At 41.4% G+C, this 13,846-nt stretch overlaps 1 protein-coding gene across 4 annotated transcripts in view; it reads right to left on the bottom strand.

The window, feature by feature from the left end:
• Positions 1 to 449: 449 nt before the first annotated feature.
• Positions 450 to 13,846, bottom strand: part of chchd6b (coiled-coil-helix-coiled-coil-helix domain containing 6b) — a 47,243-nt gene continuing 33,846 nt past the window's right edge. For all 4 annotated transcript variants that reach the window (XM_072684610.1, XM_072684608.1, XM_072684611.1 and 1 more), the window contains 2 exons: positions 10,750 to 10,885; positions 450 to 860 (listed from right to left, as the gene is read on the bottom strand). In XM_072684610.1, coding sequence (XP_072540711.1) covers positions 834 to 860; positions 10,750 to 10,885 — 163 coding nt within the window. In that variant the 3' untranslated portion in view covers positions 450 to 833. The remainder of the gene's footprint in view (positions 861 to 10,749; positions 10,886 to 13,846) is intronic.

Genomic DNA, 13,846 nt, shown 5'->3' with positions numbered 1-13,846 from the left:
GTGGTGGCTCTGTAGGGTCCTGAGCATTGAAGAACAGGGTGAAAGGAGGCTAACAAAGTATGCAGAGAAACAAATGGACTACAGTCTGGAATTATGGAACTACAGAGTGCTCATATAGGGTCACAGTCATCATGTTCTGTGAATGTGTAATGTGTAAAGGTCAGTTTAAGGTTTCTATGAGAATAAACCAGAGCAAATCAGTCCAATGAAAACGGGTTATATCAGGTTTGTAAGACATAGTTTTAGTTTAAATACAGAATGTGAATTTAGATGATTTGAAAAGATGCATATGATTACTGAATCCAGTCTAAAACTTCTGATACATCATAACACACCAATGGATTTTTACACCCCTAATGCATGTGCGTGTGTGTGAAGGACAGAGAGCGAGAGAATCATTAAAATGCAGCCTTTTGTTAAAGGACAGAGGTTGAGTGCTCACAGTGAAGTGAGTGGTAGTGCAGATGTTTTATTGTGAGAGATGTGCCACTGCCAAGCCAAGTACATCACAGCAAATCAACATCATCTGTGAACACACACGCACACATACATACACACACACACACACACACACACACACACTATCCCCTGCAAATACAACCCCTCCTTCTGCTGTCACTCCCAGACCAAAGAGGGCATTTTCTTCTCAAATGCAAGCACGCACACACAAACACACACAGCACCTCTAAATGCACATACATGGAAGTGTGTGCGGGTGCACACAGTCTCTTTTCACGCTCTCTCTCTCACACATTGAAAGTGGATCTGTGGAATTCAAGCAGTGTTTTATGCCATCAGTCTTCTCCTCAAGCTCATCTTCACTGTCTTCATCCTCATGATCCATGGTTGACCATTATGTTCTGTACATAGAAAAGAGACAAAACATCCTCCTGTTAATATTCACTCACACAGGCAAACTAGGGGCACTGTGGCAACATGACGTCTCAGAATCACAATAAATCACCTCACCTTTCTGAGCATGTTGTGAATATCATCAGTACCTAAAGGGACACTATGGCTAGACGAAAACTCCCATTTGATGATTCACACTATATGGACAAAAGTATTGGGACCTGCTCTTGTTGGGGTAACAGCCTCTAACGCCCAGGCTTTCTACTAGATTTTAAAGCATTATAGTTGTATTTGATTGCATTCAGCGACAAGAGCTGGACCAGGATGCTAATCACCACCCCACCTCATCCCAAAAGTGTTGGATGGAGCACAATCATTCAAGAGAACACAGTTCCACTGCTCCACAGCTCAATGCTGAGGGGCTGTATACCCCTCTAGCCCACGCCTGGTATTAGGCATCGTGCCCATAGGTTCATGTTTATCTGCTCCACAGAGACCTAATCTATTGGCAGTACTTCTCTTCAGGAACTAGACAAGCTGCATGGCATTGGCTCCCAAGTAGAGTAGCTGTCTAAGCAGTAGATTGAACAAACCATGACAACAACCATTTCCGTCATCCTACAGACGGACAACAGGCTTGTTTAGGTTAACAAAGGGCTGCACAGGTATAGTGCATGCCAATTAGGCTTCTGTGTCCGGCCTGAGTCAGTGCCACTGGAGCGTGACGATGACATAGGCCATGGTAATCTTACAGAAGCGAGGCAGTTGTACATTTCAGAGCCTGGAGCTGCGGTTTCTTGAGGCACAGTCCAAATCCAACATGCCTAATAAGATACTGATCTTCCATGCTCATTACTGACCATCTTGAGGAAAAATAAGAAGGTGAAGATGATGATGTTTCTGTCCTGACCTTTCACCTAGTGCAGGGCGGCTCAGTCCTGGTCCTGGAGGACTACCACCCTGGAGAATAACAATCAGCTGCCCCTCTCTCTCATTGCCTGGTGTGTTAAATTAGGGCTGGAGCTGAACTCTACAGGGTGGTAGATCACCAGGTCCAGGACTCTGCACCCCTGCCCTAGTCGATATGATGTTTCATATTTTAGGTCAGTAAAAAGTAAGCTCACAAATGTGGGAGTGTTACTGCTTACATAGCAGCAGTGCATACACATACACATACTGCCAGTCAAAAGTTTAGACACAAAAAATGTGGAATAGCAGTGAAGACATCAAAGCCAACCATAAAACCATCAAATCAATCTCATCTCAGTTTTTTATTCTTCATACTAGTTCCTATTATGCCTTCACTGACCTTTAAACACTCCTGATGTGCTCTCCTTTTTTCTACACTCATTGTCCATTTTTCCAGCTACACTTACCATATACCAATCAGCTATAACATTAGACCCACAAGCTCTTCTCTAGGATCGCACCTGATAGGACTTCGCTCTCCACACATCAATGAGCCTTGGGCGCCCATGAGCCTGTCACCAGTTCACCAATTGATCTTCCTTTTAACCAATTTCGGTAAAAGTACTAACCACTGCATACTGGAACCCCACACAAGACCTGATGGTTTGGAGATGCTCTGACCCAGTTGTTCACAATTTGGCCCTTGTCAAAGTGGCTTAGGTCCTTATGCTTGGCCATTTTCCTGCTTTTAACACATCACCTTTAAGAACTGACTGATTGACTTGCTGCATATTATGTATATCCCACCTCTTGGCAAACATCACTGCAATGAGATAATCAGTGTTATTCACTTCACTTCATATGAGTGGTTTTAATGTTTTGGCCAAAGACAGACCTGTGGACAACACATTAAAAAGCTCCTTATATGTTGGGCCAGATGTTTTAGAATGGAAAATACAAGAACATCACAGGTCTGAACAAGGTCACCTCCACCGAGAGAGCAGTACTGGTACAGGAAAAATTAAATTTTGTGATGCATTACATGGACAAAAGTATTGGGACACCTACAGGAGCTTTTATGACATATCATTCTGAAACCATAGGAATGAATACAGAGTTGGACCCGCTTTGCTGACTCAATAACTTCAGAGAGAGGGAAGAAATGTAACTAAATTTCATCAAACAGCAGCATCCTATTACAGCACCATGCCGGAAATTTCATGGGCTCTTCGGAACCACCCATTCTTTCATGCAGGCAGACTGAATGGCTAGATGCTTGATTTTATTCACCTGTGGTAATGGGACTAGGGTTAGGGTTAGGGTTAAACACTATTTTTAGTGATCAAAAGGTGTGTCCCAATACTTTTGTCCATATAGTGTATACGTTGGACATCTCAAAAAATGTCATTAGATTCTAAAAATTTGATTATTATTTATTCTACATATAAACCATCCCTAATACACTTTTCATGCCTGGGAAAAATATTAATAAGGACAACCTAGAGGTGCAGGAGGAGGCAAAAACCCTGTGGGACAGAGAGAGGGGAGAGAGAGAGAAAGAGAGAGTGGGTCAGGGAGATGGCCTCTTTATTAAAGCAATAATAAAGGGAGGCAGCGCTTTGTCATCTTTAGTGTGACCATGCCGTGACCCTATGATAGATAGATCAGAGAGTTCATCAGATTCTAAAGCCTGTGTGTGTGTGTGAGAGTGTGTGTATGTATTAGTTATTGCCTGTCTAAAAGCTCCTCGTTGTATCTCCCCCACTGTAATGTTGGAGGTCCATTATCAGTAAGCAAAGCCACAATGGTATGTCATACATTCAGTGGGAGGGGTAATGATGCTGTGTTATAGCGACACTGATCAAGCACTCCAATGGAGCGTGCATGTATGTGTGTGTGTGTTTATATTTTTGTAGGAGTGTGAGGGAAAAGACAGCGACTAAAAGATTCTATACACACTGTGCCAGAAAAATCAAGCATATGTGTGTGCGCACGTATGTGTTAGAGTATGTATGTATGTGTGTGTGCGCGTGTGTCCTTTATCTTTCTCAATCACTGCCAATTCGCCAGCTGCCCAGGTCACCTCTGTATGAGATTATTTTAATGGCTCTCCCTTTCCCATCAGTCTCTTTCTCCTTACCCCCTCCATCCCTCATTCCTTCTCTGTTCTTCCACACTCATCCCCTGTGACAGATCGCTCTCACCATGGCAGACAGAAACGGCCTTGAGAAGAGGGCTTCAGAAAAAAATATGCATGATCCTACATGGTGCCTACAGGGTATTTTTCTAGCACATCTAAACCATGCTAATGGATATTTACAGCTGTACCCCCTCAGTACAAATGTGCTAGGAACTTGTTTGGCTGGAAAGTTGGGCTGCTATCCCTATCCTAGAATCTCATAATATCTCGCAATAGAATCTCATACATTATATGTCCAAGTATTTTAATTTGCACCCATTGCTGACACAGGTGTGCAAATGCACACACGGCTCTATAGTCCCTATAGAGAAGTACTGACAATAGAATCTCTGGAGCAGATAAATATGAACCTATTAGCACCACACTTAATGCCAGGTGTGCTGCCCCCCCCCAAGCATTGAGCTGTGGAGCAGTGGAACTGTGTTCTCTGGAATGATGGTTGGTGTTCCATCCAATAATTTTGGGATGAGATGGGGTAGTGATACTTCTGTGATACTTTTGGGATGAGTTAAAAGCAGGTATAAACTCTTTTTAATACACTCAATTTCAGAAGAAACAGTAAATAAGCAGGTGTCCTAATACTTTTGTCCAAATAGTGGGAGTTGATTTGACAGGATAACAAACATTGACCTCAACCCAAACGTGCAGTGAACACAGAAATACACGCTAGTGCCTTGCTCAAGGGCACTTCAATCGCGTCCTGCCGATTCAAGCGACCTTCCATTCACAAGGCCACTTCTCTAACCTTCAGGCCATAGCTGTCTCGTATCAAATATCGAAACAGTATGAATAATTCTTGACTTCTGAGCTGAATTTTTGTGTTCTACACTATATGGACAAAAGTATTGGGACACATGCTCCTTCGTCAAGCGTATTATAAAAATAGTCTATCCTGTGTTTCTAACCCTCTCTACTGTCAAGAAAGGCTTTCTACTAGATTTTGGAGCATTGCTGTGAGGATTTGATTGTATTTAGCGACAAGAGTGTTAGTGAGGTCAGGATAATTAATGATCACCACCCCACCTCATCCTCAACGCATTCAGTGGAACACCATTATTCCAAAGAACATAGTTCGACTGCTCTTCAGATACGTGGTGAGAAAAGGCTATTTCCCCATGTGCATTCAAAATGTATAAACTCTCAATTATAATTATTAATAATTTTTAGTAGTAATTATTCAATTATGCACCGACCCATTAAAATGTGATATATATTATATTAATGATATATTTCAGTTGTATCGTATTGATACTGGCTGCTATACCCTTTCTAACCAAAAAAAATCTAATCACCAAAAAAGAAAATATCACCCATGGTGTTCATGATCTAGCAAGTTAGCAAACACACATTTGCATGTTGTGCCTGCGCTGTCCCGGTGTTTGCTTTGATTTGAATGCAGCAGTATGTGGTTTATTTGCACTGTGACGACTTAAAAAGATGGTAATGGTACGCAGTCGTCAGAATCATTAACATTATTGAAACAAACTGATTATCACAGTGTTTATAATACAGTACATAATTAAAACTACAAACCAGACTGTGATCAAAATGTGAGCGTGGGATAACAGCAGCATGCTGTAGACATAAAACACTGAACCTATTCAGAGTCAGTGATAACTGAAGATCTGCCTCTTGCTTCCCCTTTTCCCCTTCCCTCTCTCTTTCTGTCTGTCTCTCTATCTCTCTCCATGAAAAGTTCAGCCGCCGGTCATTAGGATCTGTCTGCGAGATGGTGTGTGGTCTTTATTCGGCGACGACAGCCATTAAAGCCACTTTTGTTGAAGCTCCACGCTCGGACCTCGGATTGAGACTTTAAGAGGCGCTGACGTGAGATTCAATAGCACTCAGCATACAAACAGGTTAGCCGCCCTCAGAGAAATCAGCGGAGAATGAGGGGCTCGGAAAAAGCCTTTACACAGGGATAAAGGAGCAAGTGTGTATTGTGGACACTGGAGGACAGGTACGCTTTTAAAAATAAAGGGGTTTCAAGTGGTTCTTTAAGTGATGCCTAAGAGCCAAAGGCTTCAAATCTGGACCCTGAATCCAGTTTCCAGCCCTGGCTTTTCTTTTAGCTGGAAATGAAGGCAACAGTTAATGTAATTGATCACAAAGTCCAAGACTAGAAACTGAACCATCCTTTGATGAAGGGTTCTTACCAATTTAAAGGTTTTCCACACTCACGCATCTCTACTAGACTACATTCACACAGCAGGTAAAAGTTGTGTTGGAGGGGGAAAAAATAGATAGCCAATTACCCCACCCACTCATTAGTACTGATGGCGTACAACTGGAACTCCAAGACAGTTCCTGTGATGCTGGTGAAGATGAAACCGAAAGCTTCGCGTAAAGCGGTGCTCTTTTGCACATGCTCGTCAGTTTAGGAGCCTAAACTGTTAGCACAAATGTGGGAAACAGCTCATATTACAAAGAATGAAGGTCAAAAAAAATGAGGCCACTTGCCACTTATCTGCTGTGTAAACAAACAAAAGTGGTTTCTCTGTGGCGTCACTCAAAGAACCTTTTAAAGAACCATTACATCCTTATTTTAAGAGCGCAGAACAGCGCTGGAACGAAGTACCAGCCAAACACCTGCATGACGATGTCATGAAGATGAAAACAGCTGGTCAGTTTCTTCCACACAGGCTTTCCCCACTACAAAGGAAACCGAGGATAAGAAAATAGCAGTCAGAGAGGTTGTCAGGGGGAGGCTGGTTGCGAGGAGAGAAGATCAAAACAAAAGGCAGACACAAAGAATGACACAAAACAAAGGGATGACAAAAAAGCAAAGGAAACCCCTTCATTTGCTTGACATTTCTCTTTGGTACCGCTACCTAAATTATCAGACAAAAAGCCAGCGGCATCCTGTGTAAGCAGGATTACAGCAGCTGAGCTCAGGGAGTGGAAAGGTGCAGCGAGATACCCTTAAGACAAGGCAGGCATAGGAACGGGTGGTGTCCACGAGGAGATAAATACAGTGAGATAATGTCACCGGCGGTGTGGTTCTCGTGGACAGTCTTAACATTTCCGCAGCTTAGGAAGAAGATGCCTGAAACAATACCTGCCAGGCTCGCTGAAAAAATATGAGTAAGATAGTCGAGCATGCCTGAAATATAGGCCTCATATGCCAAAAGAAATGTCACTGATACATTACATTTTAACGTTTATGCCCTTGCTTGTCTTTTTTTGCAGCCTTGCCTCTTGTTTAATGACATCTCTTTTCCCTTTTCAGAAGCTTTAAGCAATCTATCTCCAGCAGTGCTAATGCCCAACGGTGACTGGTGTCGTTTTGGCACCCCATTGACACCAGTGCTTTAGTCTCTCTGGAGTACCGGGATGAGCTGCACATAGAAACCTGGCTGCTCTTTAGCAACAGGGTATGCTAATCTAGTCCACATATGTCAGATTCCATGCCCTGGAGGGCCAAGGCACTGCAGACTTCAGCACTATTAAACACACCTGATGCAACACATCAGCTAATCAGCGAGGCCTTCATGAGCTGTTCATTACAATCTTCCAATGAAGACAGATTAAATGACCTGCCTTTATCACAGGACTGAAACACTGTGTTTCTCTGCTGCACTGCACAATATTAAAGTTTAGTGTGCAACAGTGCTCTGTCTGGAGCACTTTCTAGGTCATGCTGCTGGAATATTTACTGTGCTCTCTTTTGCACCATCTCCCTTCATGACTGCTCTTCCTTTTGCACCATCTAACCTCATAAAGTCATACACTTCTTTCATCTCTCTTATGCTCTAGACTCTATTATTGTGGTGTATACAATCGTTCTAGGCTGTTTTTTCTCTAGCACTGAACTACATTTATATTTTGGCATTTTTTACATTAGACATTTTAGCATTATACTGATATTCTGGTCTCTGTAGCATTCAATTAATATTCGGCTGACTTTTCAACACTAGAATCGTTAGCATTAGAGTCTGGTCTCTTTTTGATACTAGATTCAGATATTCTGATCTCGTGTTAGCATTGGAGGCTCATGTTCTGGTTTCTCTTTAGCACTAGACAATATTATGTTCTGGTCTGTCTTTGGAATTTGACCTTGATATTCTGGTCATGCTTTAGCAAGACACCCTAATTGTCTAGTCATTCTTTAGCATTATACACTCTTCAGCATTAGACTCTGATATTCTGGTCACTCTTCAGCATTAGACTCTGATATTCTAGTCACTCTTTTAGATTCTACAAATTCTGTCTCATTATCATTAGACACTGGTATTCGGGACTCTCTTTAGCATTAGACCCACAGAGTCTGGCCTTTCATTAGCACTACATTCATATTTTCATGTCTTGTCAGCACGGTCCTGATATTCTCTCCAATATCCACCCTCCTGCCTGTTTTTATCATTAGATTTAGCAATAGTCTGTCCAATAAACTAGAATCTGACATTCCAGTCTCTCTTTTGCATCAGACTCTGGCGGTTCAGTCTCTCTTTTGCACTCAACTCTGACGGTTCAGTCTCTATTTTGCATCGGACTCTGGCGGTTCAGTCTCTCTTTTGCACTCAACTCTGACGGTTCAGTCTCTATTTTGCATCGGACTCTGGCGGTTCAGTCTCTATTTTGCATCGGACTCTGGCGGTTCAGTCTCTCTTTTGCACTCAACTCTGGCGGTTCAGTCTCTCTTCAGCACTGAACTCTGACGGTTCAGTCTCTCTTCAGCACTGAACTCTGACGGTTCAGTCTCTCTTCAGCACTGAACTCTGACGGTTCAGTCTCTCTTCAGCACTGAACTCTGACGGTTCAGTCTCTCTTCAGCACTGAACTCTGACGCTCCAGTCTCTTTTTAGCACTAGACTAAAGATTTTTCAGTCTTTCTTTAGGTTTAGACTCTGATGCTCCAGTCTCTCTTTAGCACTAAACTACGATGCTCCAGTCTCTCTTTAGCAATAGACTAGGCTGCAGTGCTGAAGCTTTATTGCTGGCAGCCTGCCCGCTCTAGTTGGCATTGTGCCACACCACACGCCAGCCTTAGAGCTTGAGGGCTCGACCATTCACCCGCACAGTCTTTGAGACACGTGTGCAATAAGCTCATACACACAGACAGACAAGTCATACACACACACACACACACACACACACACACATTGTCTTTAATGAAAGCTGTTCTCTCTCCCATTGCAAAATGCATGAGTGAGCCTGTATTAAAAGGAGCCTTGTGTTGTACACAGAGATAAAAGGCTTTAGGTGTCAAACACACACACACACACACACACACACACACACACCAAAGATAATACAGGCCACTGCATTTCAATATCCCCAGTGAAAATTATCAAAACACATTTCATGAGGCCCAAACATCCTCTCACACATTAGCTCAGGAAAAAACACACATTTTAGGCTTTTAGCTTTGACATGGGAAAGCGCTATTCAAGAGGAGCTTACGAACATCAGTGATAAATATAAATACCAGTCAAAAGTTTTAGAACATTTTTCAGGAGGTACTGTTGCGTGGTCTAGGCCAGCCTGCTTTTCCTGTTTTGCTTTTCTGTCTTAGCTATGATCTATGATTTTTTTCCTGCCACTCCACCTGTCAAACCTGCAGCTCCAAGTCTTTCCTTCACAGCTGAAACTGAGACTTAAGAGTGTTAAGTTGGCATCCCTCACACAAGCTGTTGATTCTCACAAACTTGTCTTCTGATGCTGGTATGGACTTGAGTCTGTCAGACCTCTTTGCTCTATCTGACCTCTTCAGGTTTCTCCAGTTTCCAAGAGCCTTCTGATGGTGTAGGAAACTGTTCTCACCACTGTTCTGTTTTTTTATTTTTAATATAATTTCTCTATAAAAGGAAAGACCTACACCTACACCGTTATAATGGTCTATCTGTCTTCCTTTGTTAAGTGTCCTTTTTTAGACCTTATGATAACAGTCTGAACGTGCAGTGGAGTGTAAATACTGCGGTAGACAATGCAGTAACACAGTCTGTTTCAATATTACGTTCATACAGATAAAGGGTTTCTAAATGGGAATTTGTTTGCATCCATTTTCAAAGCTTCAGTAAACTGTAACCTGCTTTCAACTTACAACTTTGAGAAATTTCCCCACTGTGGGACTAATAAAGGATTATCTCATCTTAACTTGCTCCCTAAAAAGGACTTTTTCTTTTACAATTTACATTACTCCCATTAAATTTACTTTAGTTTTTAGTTATTTCTTTCTCAAAAGCTCTAGCAGTTTACTGCTTACCCTTCTGAGTTCACTGGACTTTGTACCATTTCAGATTATTCACTGGACTCCAAATTGGTCTTTTCATAAAATGTTTGACTGGAACATTGACAGCTTTGACTGTACATTAAAAAAAGACCATATGTCCAAATGTTTGCATTCCGCTACTTTATGTTGCACCCATTGCTGACACAGCTGTGCGAATCCACACACACAGCTTGTCTAGAAGCACTGCCAATAGGACTCTCTGGAGCAGCTAAACATGATCTGAGTTGTCTGGAATGATGGTACTCCTTCCAGTTCTGTTGGGGATGAGGTGGGGTGGTGATAATCCAACATCCTGACCTCTCTAATGCTTTTGTCGCTGAATGCAATCAAATCCTCACAGCAATTCTCCAAAATCTAGTAGAAAGCCTTCCCTGGACCGCAGACAGTTACTCCAACAAAAGCAGGATAACCTCTTTTTCAATATCCTTGATTTCAGAAGAAGCAATGAATGAGCAGTTGTCCCAATACTTTTGTCCATATAGTGTATGTAAACAAATATGTACCCGAGAAAGACAGACAGACAGGCAGTGAGACAGACAGACAGACACACACACACCTTCTTGGCAGAGTTGATGCAGTTCATGTACTCCTTTGCCAGTGCGGAGCAGTGCAGAGTCTGGTGCCTGTTCTCCTTATAGCAGTTCAGCACCTGAGACTGCAGCTCAGGACAGATGGGAAGTGTATTTCTGGGCCTGAGAGAAAGGACAGAAAATCAATGTAAAGCTGGAAAACAATGAACTACAAATATGGCGATAGAGAAGGTAATAAAGAACCTGGTGCAACGGTCCTGTGGAGTTTTGATGGTGTCTGACACTATTCATTTATTGGTCTGACACTCCACCGTACTGATAGCCATCATTTCTCTGTCTGTATCAGATGCTCCCATCTTTTTAGATTTATTACATAAACGTCGAGGCAATATATCAAATGAAACAGTATTGGAAGATTAGCTACCATTATTGCCTCTGTGCTATTCCCAACTATCTAATATATATATATATATATATATATATATATATAAAGCTTTATGAACATGTACACAAATCTTCATAACCATTTATATTTAACCAATATAATACAACGAACTTCCTCCATTAGCACAGAAAAAACCCCACAGTTTGTACACAGTAGTGTAGAGGTGTCCTATCTTATCCGCAAAGGGCCAGTGTGGCTGCGGGTTTTCTTTATAAACAAACAGCAGCCCACCTGAATTCAATTAGCTAGCCTTTAAACAACCGATCACATGTGCTTCTGCTTGGCTGACAGTTACACCAGTCCTTTGCGGGTAAAGGTGGACATACCTGCCTTAATTGAAGGCAATGACCGACTCTGTAGAGATGGAACAAGCAGGATGGAACAAGCTGGAACAAGTCAGTTTAGTTAAGTGCCTCAATGTGGAGAGAAAAGAGACAAATAATAAAAAAAGACCCCACCTGCTGTTATACCCAGTCTACAGGGGTCCTCCACAACTCAACTTAGAACAGACTTCTTTTTAGCCTCACTCAGTGGCTGTCCAGTAAGTGTGAGGAAGCCATTTTAGCTAGGAATCACAGTCAATAAAGGTCTTCCTCCAATAATGTGCACCTCACCGCAGTTTACATTTCACCACTAATTAGCGATTCATCATCACAGGTATATACAATCAATTACTCCTAAATCCACTGAATAATTACTACATATAAACAACACAAACTCTCTCTGTTTTAATAGGTCATTGGTACATATTATGGTAACTTAACAATTATAGGTTATTGTTACATACAGAACTAATACAGTCCATACCTCCTCACTCAGAAATAAGCCTGTACGAGCTTGTTAGAACTAGACACGGACATTAGCTCCACTGCAGGGCAGCTCATACCTTGCCTTTATCGCAGCTTGTGAGTGTCATACGTAGCCTTTATAAAGGTCTGTGGCATCATCACTGCACCACATCGCTGACATTTTTTCACATTTACTTTAAGCAAACATGCCTCCCCTCCTCAGAAGAGCCAGTCCAGCAACTTCAGGTGCAGAGACATATGGAGAGCAAATACCTGCAGATACCTGCAGATACCTACAATTTCAGTGTTGAGAACTGTTCATTAACAAGAGTTAATGAACTGTTCAGAGTAACTGAGTTATAATTTCACCAGACCTGTCCACTTTTTTAATTACACTTATATTGTGCCTCTGTCACCTGTTGATGCTAATAGTTTAGTTTTTCACTGGTTGAAAATCTACACTTACTTGAGGCAGTTCAGATTTCTGTTTTCAAGTAAAGTTTTATTTGAGGCAATTTAGGTTTCTGTATTAAGAATAAGCTTTTGTTTGAGGCAGTTTAGGTTGCTCTATTATAAATATGTTTTTTATGTGGTAGTTTGGGTTTCTCCATTTTGTATAATGTATTTGTATTTGAGGCAGTCTCGGTTTCTCTGTGTTGTATAAGGTTTCACTTGAGGCAGTTCAAGGTTCTGTATTTTAAATAACATACTGTTTTGAAAGTATTTTAAAGTAATGTATTTCAAATGGTTTTATTTAGTTTAGGTTATCTATTCTGTACAATGTTTTATTTGAGACAGTTTGGATATCTGTATTTTAATAATGTTTAGTTTGAGGCAGTTAGTGTAAAAGTAAATGTACTTAGTCAGCCACTGATTGTGCAAGTTCTCCTACTTAGAAAGATGAGAGAGGTCTGTAATTTTCATCATATGTACACTTCAACTATGAGAGACAAAATGAGAAAAAAATCCAGGAAATCACATTGTAGGATTTTTAAAGAATGTATTTGTAAATTATGGTGGAAAATAAGTATTTGGTCAATAACAAAAGTTCTACTCAATACTTAGTAACATAACCTGGACATGTACTGGCTTAAGCAGGGGACACGCCTGACTAGGACTAGGATCTGAGTCCCTCTCGGCGTAGTGCGTTACTGATGGTAGTCTTTGTTACTTTGGTCCCAGCTCTCTGCAGGTCATTCATCACGTCCCTTTGTGTAGTTCTGGGATTTTTGTTCACCGTTCTCATGATCATTTTGAGATCTTGCGTGGGGCCCCAGATCAAGGGAGATTATCAATGGTCTTGTAGGTATTTCATTTTCCGACAATTGCTCCCACAGTTGATTTATTCACACCAACCTGCTTGCCTATTGTAGATTCACTCCTCCCAGCCTGGTGCAGGTCTACAATTTTCTTCCTGGTGTCCTTCGACAGCTCTATGGTCTTGGCCATGGTTAAGTTTGGAGTCTGACTGTTTGAGGCTGTGGACAGGTGTCTTTTATGCAGATAACGAGGTCAAACAGGTGCCATTAATACAGGTAACGAGTGGAGGACAGAAGAGCTTCTTAAAGAAGTTACAGGTCTGTGACAGCAAGGATTCTTGTTTGTTTGTAGGTGACCAAATACTTATTTCCACCATAATTTACAAATAAATTCTTCTCTCATCTTTCTAAGTAGGAGAACTTGCACAATCAGTGGCTGACTAAATACTTTTTTGCCCCACTGTATGTTGTATAAGGTTTTTTTTAAGGCAGTTTAGGTTTTTGTATTTTGAATAAGTTTTTGTTGAGACAGGTATTAACAGACAGCATTTTAAGGTAATGTATTTCAAATGGTTTTATTTAGTTTATTGTCTATTCTGTATAATGTTTTATTTGAGGCAGTTTAGATTTC

Source organism: Salminus brasiliensis, chromosome 7 (assembly GCF_030463535.1).
Source record: "Salminus brasiliensis chromosome 7, fSalBra1.hap2, whole genome shotgun sequence".
Lineage (NCBI taxonomy): Eukaryota > Metazoa > Chordata > Actinopteri > Characiformes > Bryconidae > Salminus > Salminus brasiliensis.
This window is presented reverse-complemented; position numbering and strand designations above follow the sequence as displayed.